This window comes from Kryptolebias marmoratus, linkage group LG15 (genome assembly GCF_001649575.2).
Source record: "Kryptolebias marmoratus isolate JLee-2015 linkage group LG15, ASM164957v2, whole genome shotgun sequence".
NCBI classification, from domain to species: domain Eukaryota; kingdom Metazoa; phylum Chordata; class Actinopteri; order Cyprinodontiformes; family Rivulidae; genus Kryptolebias; species Kryptolebias marmoratus.
This window is the reverse complement of record NC_051444.1, coordinates 34,567,887-34,590,102: the sequence shown is the minus strand read 5'-3', so window position 1 is coordinate 34,590,102 and position 22,216 is coordinate 34,567,887. Positions and strand designations below refer to the sequence as shown.

The 22,216-nt window shown below is 39.6% G+C and overlaps 1 protein-coding gene across 1 annotated transcript in view; it reads right to left on the bottom strand.

Moving 5' to 3' along the window:
• Positions 1–22,216, bottom strand: part of LOC108249366 (multiple epidermal growth factor-like domains protein 11) — a 254,217-nt gene that overhangs the window by 11,542 nt on the left and 220,459 nt on the right. The window contains exons 14-20 of the mRNA XM_037979947.1: positions 21,531–21,677; positions 20,903–21,037; positions 10,074–10,202; positions 8,502–8,630; positions 6,406–6,534; positions 6,200–6,328; positions 1,341–1,574 (exon numbers count right to left, since the gene is read on the bottom strand). Coding sequence (XP_037835875.1) covers positions 1,341–1,574; positions 6,200–6,328; positions 6,406–6,534; positions 8,502–8,630; positions 10,074–10,202; positions 20,903–21,037; positions 21,531–21,677 — 1,032 coding nt within the window. The remainder of the gene's footprint in view (positions 1–1,340; positions 1,575–6,199; positions 6,329–6,405; positions 6,535–8,501; positions 8,631–10,073; positions 10,203–20,902; positions 21,038–21,530; positions 21,678–22,216) is intronic.

Genomic DNA, 22,216 nt, shown 5'->3' with positions numbered 1-22,216 from the left:
AAAAATGAAGATTAGGGTTAAAATGTGGAGATTAAAATCAAAATATTGAGACTTCAATTAAAATGTTGAGATTCAGGTTGAATAGTTGAGATTATGATGTAAATGTCCAGACTAAAGTGCAAAAGTTGTGATTAAAGTGGAAATGTTGAGGGTAAGACTGAAATGTTGAGATTACAGTCAAAACTTCATAAAAGTCATTTTGTTGGGAATAAAGTTGAAATGATGAGAATAAAGTGGAAATGTTAAGAAAAAAACAGAAATAATGAGCAAAGTTATCATTTTGAGAATAAAAGATTAATCCAAGCCATCACTGGGACAAAGACCTCTGAGAGTCAAATGTTTAATAATGATTTTATTTCATAATAAGTTTCAATCAGCAACCAGTTTTTTGAGCACAAACACCCCGCCTCACATCTGGAGTTTCAGGCCCTTACAGTGAAAGACTAAAGGAAGACGTGTTTCACAGATATGGGAAGTAAAGACTGAACTTCGGATTGGTTCAGGAAAAAGCTTTATGTTGTTATTTTGTAGTTTACTCAGTAAAAGTTCAGCTACAATAAGAATCAAAAACTGAATAAATGCGATCGGGTTCAGAAGCACAGTGGAGGAAACACTGTTTAGACTTTTTTTTTAATTAATATTTTTATTTTAATTTCAACATTCGGACATTTTGACATTAATTTCAAGATTCAACAAAAAAATAATCTTCCTCCTCAATTTGTTGTCATAAAAAGTTGTCTTTAAGAAACCAGAAAACCTGAACCAGGGCCTGAGAGATCCAACATCAACTGTATGGCAGGCTTTCTGTTTGAGAATCATCTTTTAGGAGCTATGATACTATTTTCTGTGTTTTTCATGGCTTCAAGTGCAGAAATGGGAACAAATTGGACCTCAGTGACAAAGAGACTTAAGGTCCAATTGAAACTTTGTTAAAAAGTCTGTTCTGTTTCAACACAATTCTGATTCACACCTTGAGTTTAGGAGCCTTTTTCTATCTGAATGAGGTCAGAGGTCAGAGTTCAAACACTGATCTGAATGAGGACAAACTGAGACAAAACAGCTGAGATACACAGAAAAACTATGAAGGACCTCTTTAAAAGATTACAGGAAAGTCTGGATCATTGGAAAAAAGGACTTTAGGTCTGAACCTCACACCAAAGCACACTGCAGCTGATGAGTCTAGAAAGAGAAATGTCAGTCAGTGGAAAATATTTGTTTTCTCCTTGAGTCAGATAACCAGAGCTAAGATGATGAGGTAACAGGTAGAAAACAGCAGCTTCAGTTTGGGTCACATGTTTGTTCTGCTGTAACACCAGTCAGATGAGACACCGTCATCTTACCTGAGAGGGAGTAGTCGGTGGAGTTGAGGTGCAAAGCGGGAGTATACGTAACGTTGGGTGCATGCTGGCCTTTTTCTCTCTGCCGGTACCGGAACCAGACCACCAGAGCGAGCATGGCCATGATGAGCAGCAGCAGGAAGATGATGCCCAGGACGGCACCAGCTGACTGTCGCTCTGAGGCCAGAGCAGGGCTGATCTTTGTGTACGGGTTCAGCTCCTCCATCATCAGAGCCGCTGTGGAGAGACCCAAGACACTGCTCAGAGCAGCTTCCAACCATCACATCACATCACACTTCTGATTTACAGCAACCTCCTCTGCAAATAGTCACGTTTGAAGTGAGCTTCTGTCAAATAGTAACCTTTCAGACTGATTAGATGTCCTGATCAGACCTTTTGACCTTCCTCCATACGACCGGTGTCACAGCTGATGAGGTCCTAACTATTCCTGACTATTATACAGATCATTTCAAAGTTTACTGGACTGTTTCTTTAAGGGTGCCAAAGGATAAACATTGAGTTATGGATCATTTCTGTCATAAGTTTCACTTCTTCTACAGCTTTGGAAATGCAAGTACAAAAACCATCAAATTGTGCAGCTTGATCAGGAAAAGTGGGCTTTGAATGATAGTAGTACATTGTACGAAATAGATCAAATTTGTAAAAAAGTTAAAAATATATTTCCATGGACAACAGTAGAATTTAGTTAAACCAAGTGAGAAAGCCAGCCCTCTTTGGAGCTCGACAGCTTAGATATACTCCAGAGCAGAAACATCATCCAAAGTTGAAATGGATCACAGAAAGTTGGACTTTACATGAACAAACTGGCATTTTGATATCTTTAACAGTCTGTACACAGGCACAGGTTAAGTTTGATGATTTGTGGACTGACATTTTGCCTCAAAATGTTCAACTTAGAACAAAAACAAGTCAAACACTGAACTTTAGAGCTATCTAAACTTTCCACAATCTTTGCAAACAAACTTCTTATTTTCACACTTTCCACTTCTTATACAGTTTCTACATAAAAACAGTCATTTTTGTCTTCTTTCACCTGGTGTGTCTCTCACAGCTGTTTCTCTTAAACCCTCCCAGAATGCACACACCCAAACTCTCCTTCCATAGGTAAATTTACACAAAGTCCCTGTTGCTCACAGTTCAAGAACTTTTTTACAATTTAACATTTTCACAAGGCTTCAGTTTGCTTGAGGTTCAATTTGTAGTGTGTGTTTCTGCCTGCTTGTCCTGAGTAAGTAACCTAGCTACTGGCTGTCATAAAAGTTGCTAGAATTTTCTAACTGATGTAATCAACTAATTTGCACAATTGACCATGTATATGCATGCTTTAGGAGAGGAAGAAACAGGAGCCTAAATATCCAGCCCTCCTCCTTTATCTGAGTTTGGGACCATCAAAAGTGAATCAAAAAAGACCAGGAAAAAGTTCTTAGATCTGTTGCTAGTCACTTTTATATATATATATATATATATATATATATATATATATATATATATATAAATGTATATATATAAAGAGTCACTAAAGGAGTCTGAATATTAAAGCTATTTAGTCCCTAAGTTGGCCAGACTGCCTTCCCTCTCTGACTTGACTAACCATGCAACAAGTGACTCAGCAGGTTCTCAGTTAGTGGATCTTTTATTTTTCTTCATCTTGATTATAATATTTAGTCATGGTTGCCCCCACAAATCCAGGAGAATTTAAACTATTTGTCTTGATAAGAACTTTAAAGTTAAAATGAACTAAATAAAAGCTTCTGATTAATTTAGGATTTAAAGTAAAAAACAAACCAAAACAAAGAGGAAGTGTTTTTAACCTGGTGTTATAAAATAAAGCTTATAGATCTGCAGTAGTTTCTAACAAAGGTTATCCTGCTGAACAGCAAACATCTGATGGACATTAAACATGTGAAACATTCACTGCACCATGGTGATGGAAACATTTACAAGAACCTCTTCTGAATATGTCTGTTTCTTTTTTCATTGCTTGTATTTTTCTGTGTTAGCAACATTTTTCATGAACCACTGGACAGACATAAATAAAAGTAATAACTCATTGCACATCTGCAACAGACTGCTCACAGGTGTCTCAGTTCTCCTTCTTCACCATCACTCAGTTTGGGGACGGCCTGCTCTTGGTAGATTTACACATGTCCCATAGTCCTTCCATCTCCTGATGATGGATTTAACAGAACTCCTGGGAATGTTTAGGTTCTTGGAAATCTTTTAGTGTCCATGCACTGACTTGTAAATTTAAATGATCTTTTCTCAAAGTTAATTTAAGACAGTCACTTTAAAGGGGGTAAATATTTATGGAACTACTTTTTTTTACATTAAATATTTTTATTTAATTGATATTACACTGTAGAAATTTAGTTTCACTTTGACACTGAAGGTTTTCTTTTTAAATATTTTTTGTAAAGAAGACCAGTTCATAGTGATCATGACTGATTTATAAAAGCAATAAAAGCAGAAAACATTCAAAGGGGGGGATACTTTTGCAAGGCACTGTACATTCTGTGTAGAAGAGGTAACCTGGAGGAGATTGTGGACTGTAAGGTTGTGGCAGGGGAGAACGTGGTCAGACAGCATCAGATGGTGATGTGTAGGATGACTGCTGTGGTGAAGAAGAAGAAAAGAGAAAAGGAAGAGAAGAAGACCAAATGGTGGAAGTTGAGGAAGGAAGAATGTTGTAAAGAGTTCATAAAGGAGCTGTTAAAGGCTCTGGGTGGTAAGAAAGAGCTTTCAGATGACTGGACTACTACAGCCACAGTGATTAGAGAGACAGGTAGGAAGGGACTTGGTGTGTCATCCAGACCCCAACAAACTGAGAAACCTGGTGGTGGAATAGTAGGAAGACAGAGTACCTGTGTGTGAATGAGAGGGAGGCAGGTGGAGCAGTGAGGCTACAAGGAGCAGAGGTCACAAAGGTGCAGGACTTCAAGGACTTAGGGTCCACTGTCCAGGAAAACAGGGAGTGTGGTAAAGAGGTGAAGAAGAGAGTCCAGGCAGGATGGAGTGAATGGAGAAAAGTTTCAGGAGGGATTTATGATAAAAGGGTGGCAGCAAAGGTCAAAGGAAAGGTTTACAAGACAGTGGTGAGAACAGCTGTGTTGTATGGTTTGGAGACAGTGGGACTGACAAAAAGACAGGAGACAGAACTGGAAGTGTCAGAGCTGAAGATGTTGAGGTTCTCCTTGGGAGGGACAAGGATGGACAGGATTAGGAATGAGGTCATCAGAGGTCCAGCACAGGTTGAAGGACTGGGAGATAAAGTTAGAGGCCAGACTGAGATGGTTTGGACCTGCAGAGGAGGGACAGAAGGATGTTAGAGATGGAGCCAGGAAAAAGACAAAGAGGAGACATATGGATGCAGTTAGAGAGGACGTGGACGTAGCTGGAGTGAGGATAGAGGACACAGAAGACAGAGTTAGATGGAGGAGGAGGACTCGCTGTGGTGACCCCTGAAAAGGGAACAGCTGGAAGAAGAAGAAGATTTCAGCCATCATGTATTGCTGTGGTCAAATAAATTTGCCTCTTGGTCTTCAGAATCATTAGTGAGGCTCCAGTAGCTTAAAATAAATGAAAACAAGATTGTTGCTTTAACCAATCAGATTTCGAGTTGGCGACACGGAGGCCATCTACCAGGCCAACAGCAGACATCAGCATTTTCAAGTCCTGTGATGGGATGGTCAGGGAGCATGGTAGTCAGAGCTAGCAAAGGACTTCAGTAACGACTTGCAGAAACTAGAATACATTGTTGTGCAGGAGCAGCTATTTGTTCAACCCAATATGGCTGAAGGAGGAGAAAAAAACTGATGTTCTTGCAGATATTCTTGCAGACTTTTCAAGAAAAGCTTAAGATTGTGAGGAAAGCATGGCTTCCATGGCACCCATGGCTCACAGCCTCTGATAAACACTGCACTTTGTGTTGCTGGGAATGCCTGTTATTGTCAGCTGATCAGTGTTGTGTTTGAAGTCCTAGTCTTCAGCTCAAAGCGTATGTCAGAAAAATGACTGGACAGACTCAACTTATGGCCTCAATGGCAATAGAAAAGAACTTACAGTTGTAGCTGAGGCACACCAGTGTTGTGCTGTGTAACAAAGTAATCGCACTCTTGCTGAGAAAAGAAAGGAGGATGGATTTTATCTTCAAATAACCATCAGTGTTGGTGAGACAAACACCTTTTATTGACTTTTTTCTTTCTTTTTCAAAAAAGATCAATCCTTTTGCTGTGTTTTTAAGGTCATAGCTAAAAATGTTAAAGAACTCAAAACTGGTGAACACTGGGTTGCCTGTATTTTTGCTCTTCATTAGATTAATGTGTTGAAGCTGCTGCTGTGGGCAAAGGAAAACAAGATATGATTGTTGATTAAAATGTTTTTAACTTGGTCCCAGGCTCATAGTTGGGCATTAAAGGTTAATGCTTGCTGTATAAAATACATCTGTGCAACAACACCCTGTTGAAGAGCTTTTCTGTGTAATAATGATGGTTTCTGTAACTGTGGTGAATTCATTCAGGTAGGACATGGTCCACCGCTGTTTTTTGTTTCTTTATGCAGCACCTTTGTTGGCCCTTTGGTCTGTTTGCTACAGATTGACACCCGCTGAGAAGAAATACTTAAATTAAAATGTTTTATATCCCTAAAGCAATTCATTAAACCTAAACCTTCCTGTTTTCACATGACAGATGCTTCTCAGAGCCTCCTCTTGCAGATTGTTCTGTGAAAGAGAAACTTTAAACTAAAACAAGAAGCTCTCATCAGTCACTTTCCTCTGTTGTTTTGGTTCTGTGTTCTGATTGGTCTGAAGGATCCAGGAGAATCAGAGCTCCCTCTGTCCTCACCCTGGTCGCAGCGGATGCCTTTGAAGCCGATGCTGCAGTAGCAGGTTCCCGTCACATAGTCGCAGGTGGCGTTGTTCATGCACTCACAGAGCTGCTGGCAGCCATAACCAAATGTTCCTGCAGGACACTCTGAAAACAAGAGCTGACGTCACACACACTCACACGTCTTTAAAACCTGAGAGGAGCTAACTCTGCTGAGCACTCACTGAGCTCACAGATTGGCCCAATGAAGCCGGTCCTGCAGGAACACTGCCCGCTGATGTGCTCGCAATCCGCCCCGTTCTGGCAACGACACACTTCAGAACACTGAGAACCGAAGAATCCTGTTGGACAACCTGCAGACACACACACGTCTGGGATCAGCTGATCCGGTCCGTCACAGTGAGCCAGAATGGATCATCTCAGTGATGCTGTGTCAAGAAGACAAACTCAAAGAAAGTTTTTCTGATGACGACAGGTTATAGTTAACTAGAATCCCCCTGCAGACATGTTGAAGTGTACCAGCTGCTGTAAGATTCTTTAAAATCCTGGATTCTAAATCCTGACAATCAATGGTCTAATTAGAGATTACATGAAGTCTGAAATATTACAAGATCTATGCAGCAGCCATGAGGGAAACAGAGAGGAAACAAGGGAAAAGGTGGAAATTTTAGGAATGCTAAAATGCAGACTAAAAAGTATGCCTCAGACAAGTTGTTTCAAACACAATCTTGAACTATGAGAGGCAGAAGACTGTGATAGTTGCATGTTATTTTTTGTGTCTACAGTATTTTAAGCATCAGCATTAATGAAAATGGATGAAGTGTCCCTGCCAAAGTCTGCACACTCTGAAAGTGAGTTGACCCTTCAGTGTGAAAGGCCTGCTTACACCCCCTCCCAACTCATGACCAGGCTGTCAATGACAAGAACACGATACCGCAAATAAATAAATAAATGTATTCAAAACTGCATATTTCAATGTACAGCAGCAGGAAAAAAATTATGTTAATGAACAAAAAAATCATGTGTGAAAAAAAGTCAACTGATGTTTACTTTAATGTTTTAATCATTTCCATTTCTGAACATGACTTAAAGAACGGTACTACAGGGGGCACTGGTCCTTTATGGGTTCAACTTCGGGCTTCAGGTCCCCCTTTCTAGTCAAAATACATCTCAATGATTTTATGTAGGAAATATGACAGGTTGTAGAAATCACTCTGGGCATATTTAAAAGAAAATTACAAGTCCTACAGAAGTGAGAGACACAGAGTGAAAGAAGACAAAGTGTACAGGAAGAGTGAAGACGGTGGAAGTAAGAAGTGCATGCTTTTATACAGCTCAAAAGTTAGTGTCTGATATCATCACGCTAAGAGTTGAACACTTTATAGTGAAACTACAAAAAGCACCAAGCTTAAATTGTGACTGTGAAAACCATTCAGTCTAACTTTCTGTAACCTCTTTAAACTTTCAAAGATATTTTTATGTGAAGAATGTTTGAGCCACAGAGCTCCTGTCAGGCTGGCTTTTACCACTCTGTTGTCTATGGGGACATTTGTTTGTCAATTTGGTCATGTGATGTAGAGTTGCCAAAAGGAAAAGTGCATGTAGTTTTTGTTTGGGGTTTTCTAAAACTGCAGGAGGAGCAGCAAGCTGAAAATCCTGATGGAAGAAGAAGCATACCAGGTGATTAGTAACAAAGTGCTTCAGTGTTTATGGACTGGTCCAACAAACTAAAGAAATATGTGTGCTTTTAATAAGAATCAACATATACAGTACTGTGCAGAAGTGTTGAAGTGTTCCCTATTATTTGTGTTTTTAACAAACAATCTTGATCAGTAGTTTTGGAGAACTATGATGAGTGAAAAAGCAGCCAAAGTCCAAAGAAAATCTCTGAAAGACCTTCAGAAAGTCTGGAGAGCTGCTGATCCAGACCACTTTAAAGGGTTAGAGGAAAATCTGGATTACTGGAAAGTGATGAGAGCTGGATCATGAGATTTAAATATGATATAAAGCAGTGTAAAATAGATTTAGATGGACTTTGCAACATATTTTTGTTCTCTGAATTGATAATGTTTAGAAACTAAAGTCAGTTTTTGCATCAGAACTAAAAAGATGCAGGAGAGTGTGCATTAATTATCTGCCACTAGATGGTGTTGCTGTTCTGAGCTGTTCAAAACACCGACCAGGGATGTGTGTGTGTGTGTGTGTGTGCGCGTGTGTGTGTGTGTGCGTGCGTGTGTGTGTGTATGTGTGAGTGCGTGCGTGCGTGTGTGTGTGTGTGTGTGTGCGTGCGTGCGTGTGTGTGTGCGTGTGTGTGTCATACGCTGAGTGCAGTAGAGTCCGGTCCACCCGGGGCTGCAGCTACACTCTCCGTCTGTGGCGCTGCACTCTGCTCCGTTGTGACAGTTACATGTATGGATGCAGTCCAGACCCCACAGGCCCGCTGGACACGCTGTCAACAATACACACAAACAGTCTGAGAAACAGGAGCACCAAACACACCTTTCTGTGCACCGTCTCTTAAAATGTGAGTCATAAATCAAGACAAACAGGTGGCTGTAGGACAGACACTCCTGATCAGGTTCCCTTCTAATGCTCCAGACTTTCCTTTTAAACGAGTCTTGATCAACAGTCCAAACCATCTGAAACTTGCACAGTTTTCTCACAGATGCAGTGTTTGAAGAAGACTGTTATCAGATTAATGTTTTTAACTCTGACCTCTGACCTTATTTGAACGGGAAAAGGTTCCTAAACTCAAGGCAAGAACCAGAGTTGTGTCAACACACAACTTACCAAAGTTTAAATGAGATCTTTATTCTCCTTGTTCCCATAGGCCTCTCACAGAGACACAATTTGTTCTCATTTCTGTGGTTGAATCCAACAAGGACATTCCAGAGAGTTTATGGGCAAAAATAAAATTTGAGTTAGTAGGAATTGGCTTCCTCCATTTAGTAAACCATTCAGACAAATTTGCAATAAGATTAGTGTCTGTGTGCAGAAGATTTTGTTTTCAATTAGGACAGGTAACAAGATGGATACATATCTGTAGAAAAGACATGAGGGTTTAGGGATCATCTACAAACTGTCATATTTATTATCATCAAAACAATGGCCTGTTTTCACCTAAATCACACATCAATGTCTCTTTTAAAAGTTATTTTCAATAATTCAATTAGAAACATGTCGGTTTGTGTAATTTCAGATCATTTTTATCCTCGTGCTCCTTTATTGATGGCTCCTAAACACTTTGTTTGACTTGTTTTCATTAAACTAAGGCTGTGCATCGTCCTGTTTCTGTAATTGACAGGAGGTTCTGTTTTCTGGTGTTACAGGTGGGATGGCTTGTTTAGAAGACAGTGATCCTGGAAATAAGAGTTTGTCCAAAGTTTTCACGTTACTGCAGCTGAACAATGATCTGTTGTTCTGAAACAGATGGTGTCTGTGAGTAGAAGAACTAAACTGAGAGCATGGGTTTAGATTTAATAAACTGAGGGAACAGATTCTAACATACATATGTTATTTTTACCATGATCTCCAGGATCATGTCCGTTTGATTACCTGAGAGATGTGTCACCTTTCAGGTCATTGTCGACTGCATACCAAGTTTCCAGCTAGCAGCTATTTGGGGAGCTAAAATAATTAATGTGGAAGATTTTTACTCTTTTTATTATTATCTTTTTTTTAAGATTTAAAAAATAGAAGATAACTGTGGTCTGAAACTGAGAGAAAATAAATACATTCAGAAGGTTTGGTGAACTACTATTGATTGAGACCACTTTAAAAATGACAGGAATGTCAGGATCACCGGAAGGAAAACATGCAGAGATGAGTACTCGCTCAGGAATTTTACACAACTGTTTACGAAACAAATAATCCAATCAGAGTCTGAGCTCACATTTGGAGCAGTTCTCTCCGATCCATCCAGGGTAGCACTGGCACGAGCCGTCGATGGGATTACAGGTGCTGTTGTTGGTGCACACACACGTCTCAGCGCACGCTTTACCGTACTTTCCACTGGGACACACTGCAGACACACACCACAAACACAACCAAAACACTTCTGTATTCACTTATATACATCCAAACATTTCAAAGCTACATGGTCGCCTTAAATAAGCTTTGGTGCATTTTTTTAAAATCTTTAAAATAACATTTTTACAGCAAAGAAACAAGAAATGAAGATGAAAATGTTTTTTGAGCCTATATACAAAAATGATCATAAAACTAAAAGCCTGACTGCCAAAACAGAAGAGGTTTTGTTTTTATTGAACTTTATTAAGTCTGTATTTAGCCTGGGATCTCTGACAATTCAAAAAGAAATCCATCACATACCCCTGGCTTCTTCTTGTTTTACTTTCAACACCTGGTTTTATTATTGCATTGTGATGCATTCACTGTACTAAAAAATAAAAGTCAAACAATTTTGAGAAATGTTTGTTTCTTGCAATAACAATTTGTTTTTACTGAACTTTATGAAAACAATCATGTTACAAGAGTTTACACATTTAAAAAACAATTCTTTACAACAAGAGTCATCTCAGGTGCTGAAAACTAAACTGGACCCTGATTCATACATTCCAGTTTTGTTCTCTAACAATTATAACATTATAGAAAAAGGACCAATTCCTGGAGAAATGCATATTGCTCGTGAACTTGCATACCAGCACTTTAAACAAAGATCAGTAAGAACAAGCTCCAGAGGAGGGGGAGAAATTCTCATGTATTTGTCATTCAATGTATCATTTCTGAAAAAACAAAGATAAACTTTTGTTACTGTTTAAATCAGCTTATTAGCATCTAAAAGAAAGAAATCTCAGGGTTCATGGAGGACAAATGTGACTGTCTGTAGGTCTTTTATCATCTAGGACTAGTTAAACACAGGAGTCATATTAGGCTGCGTCATTAGAAGATGTAAGCATCTGAAGTAAAACCTGTTTTCTCTAACAGAGTTGTTGCTGTGAACCATCAGGATCTTCAAGGGCCACCAACAAAATCTGCTTTTGGATCTGAACAGACTCCACGGGGGCCAACATTTTAAACAAACAAAGAAATGGAGAAGTAAATAATGCTTCCAGCTGGGAGTCCTGGTCTGGGAGGGAATCTGTAATTTATCTCGGTCATCAAACATGTATTTTAGCACTGGGGTTTATAAACAGCATTTGAAAAGTTGCACTTTTTTAACTATAAGTTTCTCAGTTTATTTATTTAGATCTATTTTTATGTTGTCATGCTTTTATTTTTATGATAGCTAGAATAATTGTCCTTGTTTTTACTTTAAAATAAAAGTTTTGTTTGTTATGTTGTCTAATTCATTGTGAAGGAACAATAAAAACATGAAAACCTGTTGAACAAACAGAAAGAGTAACACGTAAGACAAATTTTACACAAGGGACTAAAAAGTGCTGGAGTTCACACGTCACTAGAAGAGACCCGGTTTACCATCCTGTCTGTTTTTATTTATTTTTATTAAAAGAAGTCCAACTTCTTCATGTGTCTCTGATCGTTCTGTTTGACCTTGTGGTTCTGGAGGTTTTACTGATTATTTGCAGGGAAGTTTGTTCAGAATATAATAAAAAACGAGCTTTGGACTTTAAGATGTGAAATCAAAAGAAGAGTGGGGAATAATAGGAGTAATTTTCAGCTTTTATTTAATGGTCTTCAGTAAAAAGCTTTTTTCTTAGAAATAACTGTGATGTGTTGATTGCCTCATCTTCAGGTGTGAAAGAGAATTAGATTAACACCTGACTGACTGACGAGCAGAAGTGCTCTCAAAGTGGCTCCGGGTACTACGGCGGTCGACAGCACAAATTTTAAAGTGTCAAACACTGAATAATGACTTGATGTTTCCCCTCCCTCTCACCAAATGATGATACCTGATGTCCTTATTTCAATTTGTTTTGATTGAAGGACAAGCATTCCTTGAAGGAATGCATATCGCTCGCCAGACTTGAGGTCATTTCATGTTAACTGTAGACATTTTGGTCAAACTTTAAAAATAACATTATGCAGCCTCACATGATAATGCATTGCCTTGCATGATCAGTTAGTGCTTTTAGTACGTGTTGTGAACGACTGTCAGCTACTACCACATCAAATTTGAGCCTCAGTTATAGCTATTTATGTGCAGGCTAAGTTCAATTAGCTGTACCAGCCATGTTGCATTAGGCTGATTCCAAAAGTTAACCAGTTGTAGATGTGCTTCCAACCATCAGCCGTTCATGAGATATTTTGCTAACAGACAAACAGGGTTAAAGCCAACAGGTCATGCCTTTTGAAGCAAAGATGTTGGGAAAGTATGTCCACACCAAATCTTAGCTCAATATTTGTAGATTGACTGATTTATAGCCACTTTCCAATATATTTGGCTGTGGTGGCCATCTTTAAATGGGTTGATTCCAAAAGTTAATCAGTCATAGACATAAACACAATATTTAGGTTTTTAAAGGTTTAGTGGTTTATGATATTATTGACAAACAGAGGTGGCTCCAAATATGTAATGGCAAATTTTTAAACACTTTCTTATCGCTCAACTACTACCACATGTAGCACTTGTAGCTTAAAATATCTGTAAAACTGATTTAGTTATAACTATTTTTGTGTTGAAAAGACTTAAAACTCTAAGGTTAGAGGTCATACATGTGATGTAAAAGAGTCTGTTATTTCTGATTGTCCTGTGACATTAACTGAATCATTAAAGTTGTCAAACTCTTGTACGGCTTTGTGACTAATTAAAACTATACTTCAGTAATTAAAAACATCAAACAACAAATAATCTGTAATCTGATTAATATGCTTTGGATGGGAGAGGAACACAAACAGTTAGAGAGGCACATGTCAGCCGAGATGAAAAAGAAATAAAAACCATAACATAATAATTTAAAGTCTCATTTCAGTCATTTAAAGCTTTAGATAATTAAACTTTCACCCCCTCTTTACAGTAAAACAAATGTATTCAATTTTGTTTCGTCTTTAATTTGATAAATGTTTAACTATGAAGAATTTCAGATCATTTTCTCTTTTTCTGAGAGTATAAAACAATATTAAATGATGATTATCTCTGCGAGAGTGAGACAGGCAGAGCTCTGCAGATATTAAATTGTGTGAATGTGTTTTTACTATAACGCTCTTTACATTGAAGCTGTGAAAGTGCCAAATAAATTTAGTTCCTTTGGGTGATTTATGTTTTTAATACAGTCTGTGCTTCAAGACAACAGGATGAAGTGTTTGAATAGAAAATAAAACAAGAATAAACAAGCTGCAAAAAGGGCATTTTTGTTTCTGCTGATTTCACCTTACGGAGATGAACTTCCTCTTGCCTAAGGATCTAATATTCTTCTTTAATGTTCTGTTTCACCAATAAAATATTGAGACACAGATACTGTAGAGTCTGACAAGCCTGATAATAAATTAATGTGCTCTAGGCTTTTTTTGATTATTGCCAATTAACATGAGCGGCTTGCAGCACGGACTGCACGCAGCAGCTCCAATCTGTGAGATTATTAAAGAAAAAGCTTAAAACCTTCAAACACACTCAGTTGGAGAGATTTTCAATAAGCTGCATGGAGGCTGGAGCTGCAGCTCATTACAACATGCTTTTATAGCTTATTTCATGTGACAAAATTAAAAGAAGAAGCTGTTGATGTAAACATTATGAGCAGATTCAAAACCAGATGGTAGGAGATTAACAAAAATAATTAAATGTTTAAAATTTTAGGAATATTTTCTATAAGGTAATATGCATTTAGTAACAGCAACAAAAATACTTTTTGTGAAGTTATCTGCTTTTAATTCAAATATTTGTTGGTATTAAGTCATAATATAAAAAAAATCAGCAGGACTTTAACTGAGATACATCCAGGAGATATTAGCATCATTTATCTAACAAAAAGTGAAAGAAAATAAAAGAAACTTTATCCTTTCACAGGATTCCATTCATGTATGGATGAACTGATCATCATCAGTGGGACCAGGAGGTTCTGCTGCTCTGGAGGATACAGGTGTGTGTTAACACAATGCCAGGGTGGAAAGACATCAGCAATGTTCCCGTAGATCAATCTAACAGAAGTTAAAGGTCATTTCCAAATTATTTACAGTCCATCATTCTACAAAGAGGAAGACTATTCACAAGTGGAAAACATTGAGGAAGTTTCTCAGGAGTGGACATTCCAGCAAGTCCACCCCGTGCAGTAGTGGTGGCAGAAATGGACCGTTTCAACAAATGCTCCAGAAACAGATTTGATCATGGCTTTAGATTTGATCTGATCAGCCGCAACTCAAGAGAGGACATGAGAAATATTCATTCACATATAAAGTACATGTTTTAAAATTCAGGAGGTAGGGGTTTGTCCTGTAATCGGAAGGTTGCTGGTTCGAGCCCCTGCTCTGGCTGTCTCAGCCGTTGTGTCCTTGGGTAAGACACTTCACCCGCCTTGCCTACTGGTGGTGGTCAGAGGGCTCGGTGGTGCCGGTGTGATGGCAGCCTCACTCCTGTCAGCCCGCCCCAGGCCAGCTGTGGCTACAATGTAGCTTACTGCCATCAGTGGATGAATGGGTGGATGATTGTAGTGTAAAGCGCTTTGGGGTCCTTGGACTAGATAAAGCGCTATAGAGGTGCAAGCCATTTTAATTTAGTGTAATTGTCGTATTTTATTTATTTTATATATTTTGGAACAATTGGTGAGGTAATGACATGCTACACTCAGAACAGATTGGGGAACTTCCATCTCAGACTCTACAGGCCTCAGTCAGCAGGTTAAAAGGTAAAAGTCATGACAGGACAATCAGAAAAAGTCTGAACAAAAAAGTCTTGTTTAGAAGGGTTGCAGGAGAAAAGCTCTTGTTTGTAAAAAGAAGAAGGCAGAATAAGTTTGTAAGGTTTCATCTGAATGAACCACAACACCCCTGGAACACTGTAGCATGTTTGGAGAAAACCAGACAGCAAATCAGAACAAACTTCTTATACAAACTGTCAGCACGGCGGTGGAAGGCTGATGGTTTGGGCATTTTACTTTCTGCAGAAAGTTTTATTCTTAAGTAAATCTTGATTAGTTTTGCTCATGTGAAGGAAACATTTTAGTTTGATTTATTTTATTTATGTTTTTGAACAAACTTGAACAAATCAGACTTCATTGAACTACTAAAAAGCTTGTTCATGGATCATCAGAGTTTAACATTCAGCTGCATCATTAAAATCTCTGGGAGAAAGGTGTTGGAAGTCTGATTTCAGCCACAAACACAACGGCTGTCTTCCTGTTTAATGATGATGAAGGTTTCACAGCACAAATTTCTGCTGGTTTTTGTTGGCTTGATAACTGACCTGAGGCCAGCTGCCACCGTAAGACAATTAGGTCCTTTTTGACCTGCAGAGGAGCTAAAGCAGGGTTAAAAAAGGAACAGACAAAAATAATAATCAGAACATGAAGCTGTAGCAGAGCTGATAATAAGCCCAAGGTTTTTTTAATCTTATTTAGTCATTCTAGGCTTTGCTTTTGTTGTCAGGCTGCAGTTCTGACTGAAGTTAATGAAATGTCTGTTTCTGTAACCAAGGATTTTTCAGATCTCAAAAAAAAACCCAACTTTGACAAGTTGATCAGAAACCCAACATGATTTAGCTAAATGGTCTCCCCTCCCACTTTCTATGCTTGGGAGAGTAAATGTGATAAAAATGTCCGTACTTCCTAAATATTTATACCTGTTCCAATGTCTCCCAATACTTCTTTCAAATGCCTACTTTAAAAAGCTTGACTCAGCTATATTAACATATATTTGGAATGGGAAAAAGCCACGACTGCGGAAAGATCATCTTCAAAAACCCAAACAAGAAGGCGGACTGGCCCTTCCAAATCATAGATATTATTACTGCGCAACCAATTTATGGTATCTTTCTTTCTGGACACACCATCGCTCTGATAAAAGAAAACCTATTTAGGTTGAAATGGAGAGAGGGTCTTGTGAATCTCATTTTTTATCATCAGTGATTGGAGCGCCGTCATCCTCAATTATGGAACAGACAATTACCAACCCTGTGGTTAGCATCTCTATTAGAATCTATTTGCAATTCCGGAAAAAATTTGGCCTTCAAGATATGAACCTTTCCAATTCAATAGCCTCAAATGTTTTTTTTCCCCCATCAATACAAGATGTCACTTTTAATACCTGGTCTAAGAAAGGTCTGAGGTGTTTCAAAGATCTTTTTATCGAAAATAAATTTGCCTCTTTTGCACAGTTGTCTTCCAAATTTAATCTCCCCGCATCTGATTTTTTTTAGGTACTTACAGGTAAGCCATTATGTTTTAGGTTCCATCCCCGGGTTCCCAGACCAATGAGCTGACAGTATTATTGACAAACTAATTTCTTTTAATCCAACTAAAAAGGGAGCGATTTCAATAATTCTGAGAATGATCCTTGGTTTACATACTCCTCTGGCCCCTCCAGTTAAAGCAGCTTGGGAGCGAGATTTGCAAACCACAATCAATGAGGCAACCTGGCTGAAGTTCTTAAGAAAATCCACTCGTCCTCCATGTGTGCCAGCCACGCCCTTATCCAAGTTAAGGCTGTTCATCGGACGCACCTCCATAAATCCAAATTGGCCAAGATTCATCCAGAAGTGGACTCAACTTGTGATAGATGCAAATCTGAGGAAGCAAATTTGATCCACATGTTCTGGAGGTGTCCTAAAATACAAGAATTTTGGGGTGGAGTTTGTAAAACTCTTCAATGTTCTGGCAGTGAAATTGGCCTTAGATCCAATCATGATGCTGTTTGGGGTTGTTCCTGGGGGGCTAGGTTTGCCTGCGGGGGGACACAAAGTTGTTGCGTTTTCAACTCTGCTGGCACGCCGTCTGATTCTTCTGGCGTGGAGGGATGCTGCCCCTCCCACAGTAAAGCAATGGATCAGGGATGTACTATCCACTCTAAAACTGGAGAAGATCAGATGTGTAATGAGAGGCTCAGAAAAGAAATTTTACCAGACTTGGAAAACCTTTATTCTGTTTTTCAATCAACCCTCAACAAAGGTTCAGGAATACTGTAAATTCCGGACTATAAGCCGCTACTTTTTCCCCAAACTTTCAACCCTGCGGCTTATTCAGTGATGCGGCCAATTTATGTAATTTTTCTAACGGCCGCCAGCGGCGCTCGAGTAGAAAAGGTAAGATTTAGATCGGTGGAATATATGCGTCGAGGAAGACTGCAACTTCTTGTCTTGTGCATAAATTAAATTAGCGTGAACATACCCTCATCATGGAAAATGCAAAAAGAAAGGCATATGACGCAGCTTCCAAGCTAAAAGCAATCGAGCAGTCCGATAAAGAAGGAAACAGAGCTGCTGCACGTAAACTTGGCATAAACGAATCGATGGTGAGACGCTGGAAACGGCAGCGGGAAGAACTGGAGAAATGTAAAAAGACGAAAAAAGCTTTCCGAGGTAATAAAAGCAGGTGGCCCGAAATCGAAAACCTTCTAGAAGACTGGGTGAACACACAGAGAGCAGATGGCCGAGGTGTTTCGACTGTGCAGATCAGACTGAAAGCAAAAACAATCGCCACCGAAAAGAAAATTCCGGATTTCAAAGGAGGACCGTCGTGGTGTCTTAGATTTATGAAACGAAAAGGTCTGTCCGTCAGGAGACGGACAACTCTGTGTCAGCAACTCCCTCCCGACTACGAGGAACAAGTCGCACATTTTCACACATTCTTTCAAAAAAAGATAGCAGAGAATTCAATTGGACCAGACGACATCATAAATATGGATGAGGTACCTCTCACATTCGACCTGCCCCTCACCAGGACCGTCAACAAGAAAGGAGAAGCATCTGTCACGCTGAAAACAACCGGACATGAGAGAACTCATTTCACCTGTGTTTTGGGCTGCACTGCATCTGGACTGAAGCTTCCACCAATGGTAATTTTTAAGAGGATTACTTTGCCGAAAGAAAACTTTCCGAAAGACATTGTTGTGAAAGTTAACGCTAAAGGGTGGATGGTAGAGAGCCTAATGAAAGAATGGTTGACCGTGTGTTATGGCAAGCGACCGGGAGGATTTTTTCATAGAAAAAAAGCATTACTCGTTTTGGACAGCATGAGGGCACATATCACAGATTCTGTGAAAGCAGCCATCAAGAGGACAAACTCCATTCCAGCTGTGATTCCTGGGGGCACAACGAAGTATTTGCAGCCGCTTGATATTAGTGTGAATCGTGCATTTAAAGTGGCGCTACGTGTTGAATGGGAGAATTGGATGACTAGCGGCGAGAAATCTTTCACTAAAACTGGCCGCATGCGAAAGGCAACTTTTTCGCAAGTCTGCCAGTGGATCCTGACAGCGTGGGGCAGCATCAAAAAATCCACCATCACCAACGGGTTCCGAAAAGCCGGTCTGCTGCGTGACGGAGAGGAGGGCACAGAATCAGGAGTGGATGAGAGTTCCAGCGACAGTGACAGCGAGAGTGAGGCTGCGGGAGTGTGTGACGACGTCTATATGACACAGTTTCTTTCCGACACTGAGGAAGACGACTTTGATGGCTTCAGTTCTAAGGAGGAAGATGAGGACGGCTTACCGTGATTTTTACAAGTACGGTATGTTCTTTTACCAGACCTGTTTACTGTGTTGCGAGCGTGTTGCTAGCGTGTTGCTACCATTAACTGCCCTGTCACAGGCACCGTTTGGGATGAAAGTTATATTATTATTACCGTATTAAAGCTTTGAAAACTCTCTCGGTGTACCGTCTTTCTTTGTAAATATGTGTAACCCATGTATAATATGTATTTGCAACTGTATATTTTTGTAATGTATTTATTTGTATTTATTTTAGACACTTATTCTGATATGTTTTGCACGGGTGAATGAAAAAGGAGGGGCCGAACAAACGCGGGGTGACGGGTTTAAGTGGGGACAGGTAAAGGTGAGGGACAGACAAAAAAAAGGTGAAGAGGGGGTAAAAAGCTGGTTAAAGAAAAACCCGCGGCGGTGTGTGAGAGAAGACAGAGGCTCGACCAGACCCTGTGGATTTTTTTTGCACGTTGGCACGGAGGAGTTTGACCTGAACTCTCTGCGAAAGATTATAGTTTCATTCGCGGGACTTGAAGTCGGGTTTGGGTTAATTTTGTGTTTGTGTTACATGTTTTAATGTGGGCACATGCGGCTTATATACAGGTGCGGCTTGTGTATGTACAAAATCGGTTTTCCTCTTAAAATGTGGTGGGTGCGGCTTATAATCAGGTGCGCTCTATAGTCCGGAAATTACGGTAGATACATTTTAATCCCAAGGTTGATCTGTTATATTCAGTAATATATATTGTCTACACTTTGTACACAGTGTTTGCTTGACAGTGAGGACTGGTTTTGTTCACTTTAAGGGGTGGGTTTTTCTTTTTGGTCATTTTTCTTTCTTCTCGTTAATTGCTTTTACTTATTCCCTGATTTGATGGAGAACTGTGAGCTTGTACTTCTGTAAAAGAAAATGTTCAATAAATATATTAAACACTAAATTTTCTTTTACCAGACTGTCAATGTTTATGCTGATTTATTAGTTTCAACGAAACCCTGCTCATGGGCTGAGAGATTACATAATTACTTAGATTACTTGATCGCACACACGTCATATTCGGCACAACACTTCTGCCCTTGTCATAGTTTGTTATTTTCAGTTTGTTGTTTTGATTATTGTCTTGTTTCAGTTTAGTTTTTCCTGTTCATGCCCTGTCATTCTCCACCTCCCCAGTACTTTTCCTGTTAGGTCTGCCACGCCCATCTCCACCTGCTTGTAATTATTCTCACTCGCCTGTGTCCATTTTCCTCATTATCCTCTGTCTTTAAGAACCGGTCATTCTCATTCACCCCTCACTGGATCATTCCGCTCTGTCTGCTCTTTGTCATGCCATGTCTTGCCGTGCGTCTCGTTTTGGATTTAGTTATTTTTAGTTTTGCTGCCTCGTCAGCCTTTTGTTTTGTTAGAGTTTTATTTTAATAAATTAGTTTTTGTGGATTAAGATGAGTCTGCGTTTTGGGTTCGCCTCTGTCTCCATGCCTTATGACAGCCCTGGACTCCTATCTCCAAGCCAGAATAAAATGCAGCGTTTGAACGTAGTATTCAGGCTGGACAACTAGCTTGTTGAGTTTCCCTGATCACATGCTGCTCTCCAACACCACAGAGGACACAACGAGGTTTGGTTGGGCTGATGTCAGCAGTGAACATGTTTCTTTATTCTAGAGTTTTCCAAGTTGGAACAACAACAGATTTGTATTTTAACTTGTTTTACAAGCTTGAGAACCCAGCAATCTGCTGTGCTTGAAACATGATAAATAACTTTGAGCTTTGCCAACAAAGAAGCACACAAGAGTTTATTTTAACTAAGCGAGACCTGTACCTGCCACAAACACTGACGGTCTCTCTAAAAGAATTGTATGGACACGAATGCCAACCTGAGATGAAGAATTAACCAATTGTTGCGTATGAGTAGTGGTGACTCCAAGGAGATGCAGCAAACTGGATGCCTGTGGGCGTTCACCTTATGGGTTCATCCTCTAAAGCTTATAGATTTAGATCTAAGTTGCCAGCAGCAAAAAATGAGTGGGATAAGTTTCTTCAAATGGTCAGAACTCTCCTTGATAAGGTGATGGTAAACTGTGTAATGTGTCTTTAATATTTGTATTGTTTTGGTTCTGTCACAGTTTTTCAGTTCAGAGAAGCAGATCTTTTAGGACGGAGGCCGGAGGAGAACTGACCTTGGTTGCAGAGGGATCCAAAGAAACCGGAGAGACACTCGCAGTATCCTGTGACGTGGTGACACCCTCCATCGCTGTGGACACACTGAGGACACGGCTGACTGCAGCGATGGCCGTAAAAACCAGGTGAACACGCTGCAGACAGAGCACAAGCTGATTAATAATTGATTTCTGTATGTTTGGTTCCTCTGGGTCATTCTGAGTCTCCATTAGCTTTGTTTCCTTCCGGCACAGGTCCTTACTCATGTCTTCCTAGAGCTTTTAATTTGTTTTAATTGATGTTGGTCTAAGTGGTGGGGATTTCCTCTGCAGGCTGATCTCCTGCCTCCCTCATGCTACAGCATTTTCCTAATTAAGATAATTGCTTAAACTGTGAACTGAGAGGCCTTAAATCTATCACAGTGATGGAGACAGAACCAGATCAGAACCATGCAGAGTCCCAGAGTTCAAACACTGATCATCAGCAACACAAAACCTCCAATTTTATTACGACCTGCTGCAAAACATCACATCATTTTTCTTTTTCAGGCCAACACTGATGGTGGTGCTAGGTTTCAAAAGTGAAAAATAGTTTTAAAACTAATGCAAAGCACTGAAGAGGCCATTTGTTCAAAATAATAAAATTTACGTTTCTTGCAGTTGGTGCCGTGGTATCCGGGAGCGCACACGCAGGTGCCGTCCTCCGGGGAGCAGGAGCCTCCATTCTCACAGGTGCAGCTGTACGAGCAGTTGGGCCCCCAGAGGCCCTCGTTGCACACGCTGTCACAGTGGATTCCTGTGCAAAACACACAAACATTACAGTCCAAATCACACACAGCCAGGGCCAGAACCACAACCAGGTGCTTTTACAGCTCTTAAAGGAATAGTTCAGACATTTTCAAGTGGAGTTCTGTGGAAAGGAAATGAAAACAAACAATCTACCTGCTGAAGATAGCCCTTTGAACAAGCTCAGTTTGAAGAATAAAGTTTAATTCTGACAGGACTGATGACCTAATGGGCTGCTGAGATCAGGGTGGATTGCTGCCGATCACACCAGCATGATCTGATCATGTTACATTTTTAGAGTCGTGCGAAGAAACTACACAGCAAATTCAAGTGTTAAATGTTTTGGTGTTAGCAGACTTTGTGCAAAAGCAGAGTTAATTTTACACTTATAGAGTCACATTCTGTTTATGTAACTCTGGGATGTATATTATTAGTAGTTAAAATAAAGTGTTTACGTATCAAATCTAGAGGTGTTAAAATGGAATCAATAACTCTTTACTTCTTAACTCTGAACTCCACCAGCAGCTCTAACACTGAAGGAGTTAATTC